General features: G+C 41.1%; 1 protein-coding gene across 3 annotated transcripts in view; it reads right to left on the bottom strand.

Annotated features, from left to right (window-relative positions):
- Positions 1-6,840: 6,840 nt before the first annotated feature.
- The window catches only part of LOC122799289 (transmembrane protein 248-like), a 665,932-nt gene continuing 660,008 nt past the window's right edge, over positions 6,841-12,764 (bottom strand). For all 3 annotated transcript variants that reach the window (XM_044068247.1, XM_044068249.1, XM_044068248.1), the window contains one exon: positions 6,841-7,277. In XM_044068247.1, coding sequence (XP_043924182.1) covers positions 7,257-7,277 — 21 coding nt within the window. In that variant the 3' untranslated portion in view covers positions 6,841-7,256. The remainder of the gene's footprint in view (positions 7,278-12,764) is intronic.

The raw sequence follows: 12,764 nt of genomic DNA on the forward strand, positions 1-12,764 counted from the left end.
ATAACATGTTGTTGATATTTAAGCACATGAAACTGGCAATTTAAGGCTCTGACTGCCAAGGTAGCAGACGTATGAACCTTCTTTCCCCATCTATCCAGCGCCCTGGAATCTCTATCAGAGGGGGTAGGATTTTTGGCTGTAGAATCCTTTACACCCTTGGGACCCTGAAAAATAGTCTCTGGATCAGCAGCAGGATTTTTGAATAGAAATTTGTGGGAGTCAGGAACCCTGTAATATCTGTCTGGCTTACTAGGAGCCGGAGGTAGGGAATCAGGGGCCAAGCTTGATTCCAAAAACACATCATCAACAATATTTAAAACAGGGGGTATAGCCAAAGGCCTATGCTGAGGAAGAAGGAAATCCCTAAGCCTCTTTTTTGATTCAGAGAAGTCCTGACTCTCCCAGTGAAAATGTTCCCTTAAAGTATGCAAAGTCTCTCCAAAACAGTAATCCTCAGGAGGAGATGCAGATGGGATGGATTCCTCTGCATCAGAATCCTCATGGGGGGGTTGGGAACCCCAGATCAAGGTAATTTAAGTCCTCAGCCATTTTGATCATCTGTTTTTTAGGCATAGGGGCCTGTGCACGTGGTTCATGCGTCAGTTTTTTAGACATAGAAGACGTTTTTGACCTTGTTTTTGATGCTGGCATCAGTTTAATATAAAAATGTTGAGGCCTGAAAACACCCTCAGAAGCTGGTGCCTGCACAGCGGCTCCGGACCCATCCAAGGGAGAGACATCTGCGGGTTCAATACTCTGAGAATCTTGCGGCATACCGGACTCCGAATGGATCTCAGTAGAGGCCTGCGACTCAAAAAAAGCGGGTATCAGGGCTGTGAAAGCACCTCACTGAGTACCGGCAACTGGCTTAGGAGAAGCTTTGTGGTCTGTTTTGGACCTCGACAGTCTGTCTCTTTTTCTTTGCATTTTTTTGTGGACTCCGGTAGTCGAATTGCTAACCGACGACATTTCAGGATAATTAAATCTTGATCCAAAATATTTAGAAGCAAAACTATACCGACGCTTAATAGTGCGTTGGTTAAATCTAGCACAAAACCGACAGCAAGGCACGTTATGATTTAGGCATAGGCAAGGAATACAGTACAAATTAAAACCCTTATGAGGTATTTGCTTCCCACAAGTAATGCAATTATTAACTTTTACTGACATTGGTAAGGAGCAAGAAAAAGTTTCCCCAACGGGGTACTTAGCTTTAAGTTCAGTTCTCAAACTCGAATGAGAAAATTTCAGGAGTCGGCCGACTGGCACTTGCGAACTGCTTCTGCTTCAGGCACCACGCAACAAGACAGACTGAATAAAATGGCGTTGCCTGCATAATTTATACCCCTAATGACCTGACGTCATGGAAAAGGAGACAGCAACCGACGCAGGACCTAAGACTTTGTTATTCAGGCCGACTGAGGGCAACCTGCCAGCAGATTACCCTAATGTAATGACTGCAACAGTGAAACACGAAGAACATCCAAGGTATTGGGAACAAATTAGAGAGAAAGGTAATAGAATGGGAAGAGGACAACAAGACATTTGGATTGCAAGCTACTGCTTTGCCTTCCCTATCAGGGACGGATATCAGACTATAAACTAAGAGAAAGGACTAGGGGAATCCTAAATGAAAGGCCTGCACTGACTTGAGTTTTTAATGGAATCTAGAAGAGAAGCTGCTGTTAAAAAAGGAATAATTAGCATATAAAATATTGCATGATAAACTATAAGAATTAATCAGAAGAGGTCAAAAAAGATTGGAAGAAGAGACACCTCAAGGTTGGTGGCAACACACGATGCATCGGAGACCATCCAGGTGCAATTAACCATAGGCAAGACTGCTCTGCAATTTGTAGCATGTTACAGGCCACCCTCTCAATCTCAGGAACCTCACATAGCTTTCCTGAAAACACTGGAGGGGATAAATGTATCTCCAAACACTATCATACTAGGTGATTTCAACTACCCGAATATAGACTGGGATCACTACTCAAGCCCCAACACTCTAGCCCAAAGGTTCCTAGAGTTCATAAACTCAAATGCCATGGAACAACTAGTCACCATCCCCACAAGAGGAGATAACATACTAGATCTCATCATCACGAACATGGGGTCACGATGTTCAACACCGGAAGTATACCCTTCACTGGTGAGATCAGACCATAAACTAATCTCACTGGAAGTCCACATCCCGCCCCCACCTGAGATAAAAAAGACCACAGTGAAGAACTTCTCAAAAGCCGACTTCACACTTCTAAAGGCTAGTGTGGTCTCTTTTAAAGCCCCCGAGACTGCAGAAACCATTACTCAAGCCGCTGAATCACTTACAAATGCCTTCTACCAGCACCTACAGGACTGCATGGATCAGTCAATCCCAAACAAAACAAAGACCCTTTGTACCAAAGGCAAGAGTCCAGTTTGGTGGACCCCAGCCATAAACAAGCTCTACAACAAAAGGAGGAAGCTACTACAAGATAGAGCAAAATCCTTAAAAGGGAAAACACCCTTGATCATTATAAGTAAAAAAATTAAGATCTCTCATAAAATCATCCAAGGCAAATTTTGAGAGAAAAGTCGCTAAGGACTCAAAGGACAATCATAAGGCCTTCTTTAGCTATGTTAGAAACCTGGGAGGAAACTCCCAGATATGCTCAGAATTAGTTCAAAATGATGTAAAAATTACTGAACCTACAGACATTGCCAACATATTGGCTGACAGGTTCAGTGCAAACTCCCAAAAGGTGAGATATCTATACCAGAGAATTATAGCCCCCCAAACATCTCTAACGCTCAGGTAAGAACTGCTCTCTCCAAGGCAAAAAACACAGCATCCATAGGACCAGATGGTGTCCCCGGATGTGTGCTCCATGAACTCAATGAGGAATTAAACCTGCAGTTAGGGCAGCTGTTTAATCTTAGCCTCACCTCAGGATACGTGCCTAAGGAGTGGCGTACGGCAACTGTGGTCCCACTTCACAAAGGAGGTGCCTCCACCGACCCGGGAAATTACCGTCCCATCAGCTTGACAAGCTTGATCTGCAAAGCTATGGAGAGGATCATAATGGAACTCATAAATAAAGACATAGGAGACTTGCAGACTTTGGATCCGACCCAGTTTGGCTTTGTCAAGGGCAGATCATGCCTTTTAAACCTGGTGGACTTTTTCGAAACAGTCACCAAGGCCATTGATGAGGGAAAGGCAGTCCACACAGCCTACCTCGACCTGGCAATGTCTTTCGACACAATACCCCACTCAGGGATCACTGAAAAACTCATCAGCTTAAATGTAAACCCATACGTCACAAGATGGGTTGCAAATTGGCTAAGTGACAGAACCCACAGGGTCAGAGTTGCTGGTGCCATGTCAGACTGAAAGCCTGTCACAAGTGGTGTCCCACAGGGCTCAGTCCTGGGCCCTCTCCTGTTCGGCATCTACTTTTCAGAAGTACAAGCAAACACAGGAGTATTATGGCTGACAAAATTTACAGATGACTGCAAACTGGGCGCCATAGTTGAGAACACATCTGACACAGATATCCTTCAGAAGGGTCTTATAGAAACGGAAAACTGGTGCCAGAACCATGGCCTAAAGTTAAACGCCAAATAATGCATAGTCATACCCTTTGGGAAAAACAAGGTTACCCCTAGCTACCATATAGGCGGCAACCCACTAAGCACAGAAGGGGTTATTAGGGATCTGGGTACCCAGGTTGACAGTAACCTTTCATTTGATACTCACGTTGCCAAAGTAGTTAGGAAGACCTTCTACATTGCCCACCTGATCATGAAGGGATTCACATCTAGATCAAGGGAAGTCATCGTCCCCCTGTACTCATCACTCATCAGGCCAATGATTGAGTACAATGCCCCATTCGAAATGTATCTGACACAACACCTGCAGCAACTGGAAAGGCCCCAAAAGTTCCTCATCAAAAGGATAAAGGGTCTCAAAAATATGTCCTATGCTGCCCGACTGAAGGAACTTCAGCTCTACTCAGTCGCTTACTGTCTGCTCAGAGGTGACCTGTGCCTGACATACAAGGCCATGTCCAACCCAGAACTGATGAACATGCTTCACCTCAAAAAATCTAGATCCCTCAGAACTACAAGGGCGGGAGACTTAAACCTTGACACGGTTATTAATAGGACGTGCTGGAGGGACAGATTCATCACCCAGAGACTCCCTATGCTGTGGAACAAAATCCCGGTACATGTGAGGCAGAGCACCTCGCTGGCTTTGTTCAAGAGAAATCTTGACCAATGGATGGGAGATCGCAGATATACCCCAGGGATTATCTCAGTGTCACTGCTTGACAGAGGCACAGCAAAATAATGGGCATAGTATCCTCCAAACTAAAGGGGTGGCGAAAGCCACAAAACTCTGGCTAGGCTTATAAATGCCCTTGGGCAGATAGCCTAGTATGAACCTATGAACCTATGAACCTATTAGATGTGCAATTCACAAACAATGGTAAGACTTCCCAAATATGCAACAAAAGTTATAAGCTTTGGGATATTTGCTGGAAAGTGCATACATAATTTGATGACAAGTAGACTCCAAAGAATTTTTCCTCAGGTAGAGGGCAAATGTGGAGGTGTGACAGAGAGATGGAGAAGAAAGCGATACCTGGGAGAACATATTCTCAAAATGTAACAAGTTGGTAGACTTTAAAAATTCCACACAGGAGTACTCTGTCACGAATACTGGGCTAGCAAATCAAGTGCAATTACAGAAACATTTTTTTCAGCTGGGATACAGAATCTGATTTGCCTACACATAGTAAGGCATTGTTAATTTTAATTCTGGTGGCTGGCAAAAAATAAACCACTAGAAAATGGAAATCAAAATCTATACAAACTATACTTGAAGTAGTGAATATTGTAACAGACAAAAGAATAGGAAGTCAGATCCATAGGAAAGAGTAGGAGTAAATTGGGAATTGTGGGAATACATGCAGAAAAAATGTTTTGGAGGAAGAATGAGGTTTAAGAGAAAACAAGAACTGAACCAGGACTTGTACCTGGTTCATGTTTGGTAGAACCAAACACTTTGGGTGTAGGTGAGGTCCAGGGTAAGAGATCCACGTTGTAGACATAATACAGAGTCCTCAGATATTTTGTCCTGTAGTGTAGTTTCCAGTACCAAAAAACAAAAAAAATGGGGTTTCCTTAGCCAAGAGTGTTTTACAGTCAGCAAATCTCAGAGACTATGCGTCTATTCAGAATGCCTATGGGGCTACTTTCTCTAGAGGTCAGTCTAGTACTGCAGATTTTGAAGAGGACTCTGATGCAGACAGTACTGAACACAGAATCCATCCAATCTGATTCTTCAAAAGATGAACATGTTCAAAAACCTAATAAAGCGTTCACCTTTCCACAGATGCTAGCTAAGTTTAGAGATGTATTTGACTAGAAGCAATCTGGAGCTTTACCAGTGACTGGCAGAGTTTATACTATTGAGGATGGGATTCCAAATGTTTCTCCTGCTCCTCCTCTGTTACTGGCCTAACAAGATGTCTTTAAAATGGCATGTAAAACCCCTTTGGCTAGTGAACCAGTTCCTAGAGGAAGTACAAGATGTACTCTGACCTTGCAGCTCTTTGCTCCATTGTCAGCCGACCCAGCTGCGATTTCTCTAGATGCCAACTCTAACAAGAGAGCATTGGGGCTTTTTCTAACCCTACACCAATGGATAAAACTGTTTAGTAGTTAGAATCTTAGGGAAAATAGTTGTCTCCGTGAACTTTAAATTACCAGGGCTTTATGTGGATTATTATTTTGCAACATGCTTACAGTTTAGATTACTTTACTGTAGCTTTGCCTGCTGAACAAGATTGTTTCTAATGTGACTCAGATTTTGAAACATACTTTGAGGAGTGTCTTGGAAGGTGCAGACAGTTTCTAGAAATTCAGCCACTTCTGTTGCATTGCAAAGGTTTGCGTAGTTACTTAACCACAATTTTTCTGAGGACTTCTAACACAAGATTTTGAATGCTCCTTTAAGTTCTGAATTTGTGCTAGGCCCTGTTGATACCCAGATTCTCAAGGAATGGGATGATAGAGATATATTGATAAATAAGATATCAGGAATGTTTCATATTCCCAAGTTCTCCCCTAACAAGGTGTCCAACTTCAAAGGGCACAGCAAACAAAAATCCCAGCCTAACAAGAGTCAAAGTATGACAAGGAAATGGCAGGAGGATAATGCTTCCAAACCACATAAAAGGGGATCTTCCCAAAAAGACCACTTACCTGCTAAAGAATTACTATGCCAAGATTCAGGGCATCCCGGCCCTTTCTCCTGTCACTCATCCGCCTTCCCCTGTGTTCTCTCTTAACCCAGCAGCCTGGCCGCAAATTGTCTCAGACATGTGGGTGCTAAGAATATAGTGAGGATAGACTTAACACTGGATAGAAAATCCCAACGCCAAGAGGCAAAGCAGTAGCGTCTAGCAAAATCAAGTTATGGCATTATTTTGATCACATGTCCCTAACCCAGCCTTAAAACAGAAATCATTTCTACAGACCATATACAACATTCATTGCTGTGCAATAATTTATGAGAGAAAGCTTTACTGCCTTCAAATGTCACTCTGCAAGCACTACAGTACAGGCCCAGCTGACAAATGGTGACTGCACACCCATTCATCCGTCTTCATAGTCCACCTCAGCTTCTAATGGTGTTCCCATTCTGTCCATTGTTTCCAGTGTCTCACCATCATGTCCAAACAATTACAGGTATCTGCTTTACATTCTAGTACACAGCCTCAGTCAATCCTGTCAGCATCATGACACTTCAGCCTGGTCCCCCAATAACAAAAAGCACAAAACAAAATGTAAACAAAGGATCACATGCATTTTTAACTGGTTAAACAAGACATTAAATAGTAACATAAAACATTTTTTTCATTTTGCACTACTGAGAACAGGTATACCAGAAATTCACAGTAGGATCAGGTAATAAAGGCTTTTAGAAGTCATGACATTCTGGAGTCAGGTCACAGTGATTTTAACATGAGGGGAAGTAAACAGTGCAAATCACTAGATCAGACATAACATTGTTTGGTGCCATTGGGAATGAACGAATGCTCAGAAAGTCCACCAAGAGCAAGAATAGAAAATCACTACTGCTTTGGTCAGCCTTCCCTAACTGGCACATCTAAGGATTCCCAAGGGTCTGCTTTATTGGTTCTTAGTGCTGAAGACTTCCACATTAAGAAGCTGCAATAACATCACCCTCAAGATCTTTCATCTCAGAGGCTCGTTTGGTAAACCTGAAGAAAAACAGACAAGAGAAATCAAATACAAGTAGCAGTTCATGTCATGTGTGTACTACCGTTTTTACACAGCTTCAGACTTTTATTTTTATTTTATGTTTTCCATGTTGCATTTTAAGACCTATGGGTGAAATGCTACCGTCCTACTAAAGGCACTTTGAAACATACTGAAAAGTGTGAAATGCACTTGTCTTGCCAACTTTTCACCTTAGCTTCATTTGACAGTTACATTTGTTACAATAAATACTTTCTAGCTTCAATTCATCTGATGCTTAATTATTTAAGTTACAGCACCATAACTATTCAGACATCAGCTACTACTACCATTCTAAGAAAGCACACTTCAAGAAGCTACAGATACTTTTGACAGACTCAAGTCTGCTTGCAAGTACAACCTCAACAGCTAAATGACAATCCAAGAAAACAGGTTTATAGATGAAATGTAAGCAATGTATCATTTTGTCTATTTTACTATGTAATCTTTAACTCCTTTAGACCAATTGACACCAGTTTATCAATAGGCGAACTGACATCAAGTTGTAGCCCAGCAGTTCAATCAGCTGCAGTCACACACACAACTACAGCAATTTGTCAGCAAAGCTCACGAGGGAGTGATCACATCATCATGTGATGTTTACCACCGAGTAAGAACAAGGGTGGGGTCCCAAATAGTCCTAAGTTACACCCCCCTATTACTGAAAGTGTTAACTGGAAAACAAGTTACTCTCCAAGGGAAAGCGAAAAGGGAAACAAAACAACTATTATAAAAAAACAGATGTGCCTTGTAAGAGTAAAGGAAAGGCAGCACAGTGTTCCATAAAATATATTTTATTAGCTCTAATAAGCACTTAGGCAACTGGCTATTCAAGTCCGTTTCTTGCATAAGGTTGCAATAAGTAACAGCTTTAAACATTTCTGAAAAACAAATGTGAAAAAAATATATTTCAGGGGCACAGCACAAGGTCAGAGCTGACTTACCACAGTTCTAGCTCCTCAAAAATAATAAAGTGCTAAAATTAGCAAACAAAAGACCCAGAAGAAATGTGTTCCACAAGGGCAACCTAATTAAACCACCGCACAAATAACCACAACTTAGCATAACAACTTGCAGCTGACAAATGCTACTGCTAAAGATAAAATGACAATGCAAAGAAAAAAAAAGCTTAAAACCATTACTTTCATTAGTCCAAGAGCACCAGATATGATACATACTGAGAATAATAAAAAAATATGTAAAAACATTTAACAATGTATACATAAAACATTTTCTTTATGTTAAGGCTGCCTACAACTCTAAAACGAGATGGACAGAACCTGAAATAGCACTTGTATACAAAGAGCACAACAGCAACATGTTTACAAAGAGAATCCAACCTGCTCTAAATTTAGGGACTTAAGTGCCACTAGAGAAGCATAGCACAAACATGATTTTTCTTTTCTGTAAAGCACATTTCTGTGTTCAAGAAAAACTGAGGTATGCAATATCAGTCATTAGTAAATGCACTGGAGAAAGAGGATGAATTGTGGACTCATGCTGTGCCAAATGACGATAATACAGAACTGCTTAAAATTCTAGACATATTAAAGGGGAGGGATAAAGGAAAATGTGAACGAAATAGTAAAAGTAAGATCAGTGAAATCTCAGCGGTGAGATATTCAAGGTTAGGGGAGACACAAGAGAAAACTGGTGAAGAGAAATCTACAGGCCCCTAAAATATAACAAACAGGAAAGGCTGACCTAATCAAAGGCAGAATAAAACAGATGGATAATGGGGCACTTCAACTTGCTAGAAGTACATGCTGCTACTAAATGATACTTGTTTACAACTTGAAGTCCCACATTAACTCTACGTTTTCTGCATTTTAGAGAAATGTGACCCCCCCCCGCAACCCTAGTTGACAAAGTGCTATTCTGGCTAAAATTGTGACACTCCAAAATGCCCCTAGGTGGATGTGTGCATGTGTGTGCCCTTTGATGAGCTGGAGGTTCACAAAACTGTTAACTGCCTTATCCCTGCTGCTTGCTGGGGCAGGCTCTGGTTTTCCACAATGTAGTTTAATATAATATTATTTTACTGTGGTTATAAAAAGTGTGTATTGAAAATAGATTTATACCTGGACTGTAATCAGTTCACAGTGCCAAAAGGATTGCTGGCTTTCTAGAGCCTATAATCCTGCATGCTACTATTCCCGAATAAGAAACTACAGTCAAAAAACTGAGAAGCCAAACCGGCAAAGGAACCAGGGTATTGGAAGAAAATAACTAGAAAGGTAAAGGTAACAAAGGAAAGAGGCCAAGAATTTATTTTGACTGCAGATTAGAGCTTGCCTTCCCTATCAAGGATTGGTATCAGACTATAGGCAGAGAGAAAGTAAAGGAAAGACCAGCACTAGCAGAGTTTTTAATAGAATCTAGAACAGAATCTGCTGCTAAAAAAGGAATAATTAGTAAAGCATATAAAATGTTGCATGATAATTATAAGAATCAATCAGAGGAGCTTAGAAAGGATTGGGAAGAGAGACTGCATAAGCAATTCACAAAGAGACAATATATGCAGAGCAGGAATGAGGTTCAAGAAGCAGGATTTGAATGAACCATATAATGCTTAACGGACAGTGACTGGATGGTTTATAAGTGATGGAAAATGTTTGCAACTACAGTTATTTCAATGGTGTCTGTGATGTAAACGGTTTGCAACTAAAGTGATATCATTTTGCATGTTTTTCATTTATATAAATGTGAGATTGCCTTTGTCATATGTGTAGCTTTAATAAAGATGTTGGGGGGGGGGGGGGGGCAAAAAATGAAAAGTCATCTAGTTCAAACTCCCAGTGCAATCTTAACTGGTTGAGCCACAATATTCCAAAAACAGCCAAGTTCGGGCATACCTCCAGGACAAGGGGTGTGTCTAGACAACAGGTCCCATTTTTTAAACGCACAGGCTCCAGTATCACCCAACCCACTGTAGTCTGCATACAAAGATTATGAATATTTTCCACATGAAGCTCCTTCAAAAAGGACACCATCAAACTCCTCTCTAGGGCAAATGCATCCTGCTATTCTTTTGGCAGTGTTATGCTTTTCTCTTTATTCTACCCCATTACCGCCAACAAAGAAGTTATGTACTCACCATAATGTTCCATCTGTGTTGTCCATTTTTATTTACCTTCGACAAATGTGCCTGATTCAGAGTATCAGAACTGACTTGGATGTTACTACAATTTACGTAGGCCAAAAACTGTCAGTCTTTACCCTTACCCAGAAAGCTCCTCTCCCAAGTACAGCAGATCGAGTTTGCAGGAAAAAAAAAAAACCCAGACAATGTAAGTAGTAACCCAACAGCCTTCATAGAATTCATATCTGGAATCATGTACCAATAAAACTAGTGGCAAAAAAGTCATTATGCGTTCCATCAAAAAACTTCGAAGGGCAGGGGGAAGAAGGGAGGGAAGTCAAGGATAAATGAAAACAGACAACACAAATGGAACATTAAGGTGAGTACATAACTTTTTTATCTGATGTTGTCAATTTTCCTTTTATCCTCGAGAAATAGGACAGATTCCCTAGCTACCTCGGACCTTTGGAGGACTCAAGGAAGGATATTCCTGAGCACCATAGAACTAAAAGATGCTCTTCCCCTGGAGACTATATCCTATTTCTAATGAGTAATAAAGGTAAGAGGTGTAGCCCAAGTTGATGCTGCAGAAATATCATCCATGGAAACCCTAGACTGAAAAACTGTTGAAGTAGCAACAGCTTGTGTATATGCGCCCTTAAAGGTCTAGGTAAACTGATTCTCTCATTATAGATAAACAATATACACTCTTGAGCCATTTGGCTAGCATTAGTTTGCTCACTGGTTGGCCAAGTCTTGCAGATGAGAAGGATACAAATAATTGATCAGATTTTCTTATATTCTTGGTTCTGTGTAGACAGAAGCGCAATTGCCTGCGAACATCTAGCAAATGCAAACAATATTCACTTTTGTTAGAGAAATTAGGAAAAAATACAGGTAAATGAACAGTCTGGTTAATATTTGACTCTGACACAACCTCAGGTAAAAAGGATGGATTAGTTCTTAATGAAACTATCTTTGTGGAAAATCAGGTAAGGAGGGCTACATGATAATGCTTGTATTGCTGAAATTCTTCTGGAAGTTATTGCCACTAAGAAAATAGTCTTCCAGGACAAAAACTTCAGATCACATTTAGCTGATGGTTCAAAGGGAGGCTGAACAATGGTCTGTAGTACTAAGTTTAAATCTGAAGGAGAAGTAGGAGTTTTTTTGGTTGTTTTAAGAAGAGTATTCATTTTAAGAATGCTTTATAAAGTTTATGAGAAGTCAAAGATGATTCTCCAAAGCCATTATGGAAGTTAGAAACAGCTGCTAATTGAATTTTATGGTAGATCGAGAGGCTCCTGTTTCAAAAAGTGAGGCTAAAACTTCTAGGATCTTATCAGTGGGTGCTGAAAAAGGATCAACATTCTTGCAACTAGCCCAAAAAGTAAATCTTTTCCACTGACTCGCATAGAGTTTGCATGAAGGTGGATTACGCAAGGCCAAAACAATATGGTGTACTAGAACAGTGTGAAGGAAACCTGGCTATTAATGGAACTGGAGAAAAGTACAGTTTTATACCTACCATAAATGCAGATGTCCGATAGGTATGAAACTGCAGTCCTGACATATGGGTTGTCCTGCCTCAGGCAGCCCTTCGGTCGGCCGGATTCCAATGTCTGGGTCCGGCAACGGCTGATGTCGCCCTTTCCCCAACGTCAGAGCACCTGGGGTATAAAAACGTCAGCAGACGCCATCTTCCTTCAGTGTTTCTTGCCCCAGATGCCAGGTGCCCTCTAAGGAAGGCTAAATTTTGAAAAATAGAGGAAAAATTCCAGACAAGTACAACAGCATAAAAACAAATACACCATAAAAGATTATCCCAGGTAGCTAAAATGAGGGGTAGAAACCCAAAAGTATACCACAGATGGGTAGGTGGGAGGGAAAACCTGACTGCAGTTGCATACCTATCGGACATCTACATTTATGGTAGGTACAAAACTGTACTATGTCCTTCAAGGATGCAACTGCAGTCCTGACATATAGGTTGAATACCATAGCCAACCTGGGGGTGGTAGGCACTAAGACAAAGATGGTGTAGCTAAAATGCCCTGCAGGACTGCAGAGGCAAACCCTGCTCTGGACCTGGAGTATAAAGGCAGGTTGTAATGTTTGGAAAATGTATGCACGGAGCTCCATGTAGCAGCTTCTAAAATGTCCTTTGTTGTCACTCCTCATAAAAAGGCTGTGGAGGTGGCTGTAGCTCTGGTGGAATGTGGCCTGATGTCAGCTGGCACAGTTTTTCAATGAAAAGAGTAGCAGAATCGAATGCAATTTCCAATCCATTTAGAAATTGTCTGTTTGGAAATTGCTTTTCCCTGCAATCCAGCAGCGAAAGCTACAAAAAGCTGGTCAGATTTTCTGA

Source organism: Protopterus annectens, chromosome 4.part0, assembly GCF_019279795.1.
Source record: "Protopterus annectens isolate FY-2018-M chromosome 4.part0, PAN1.0, whole genome shotgun sequence".
NCBI classification, from domain to species: Eukaryota; Metazoa; Chordata; order Ceratodontiformes; family Protopteridae; genus Protopterus; species Protopterus annectens.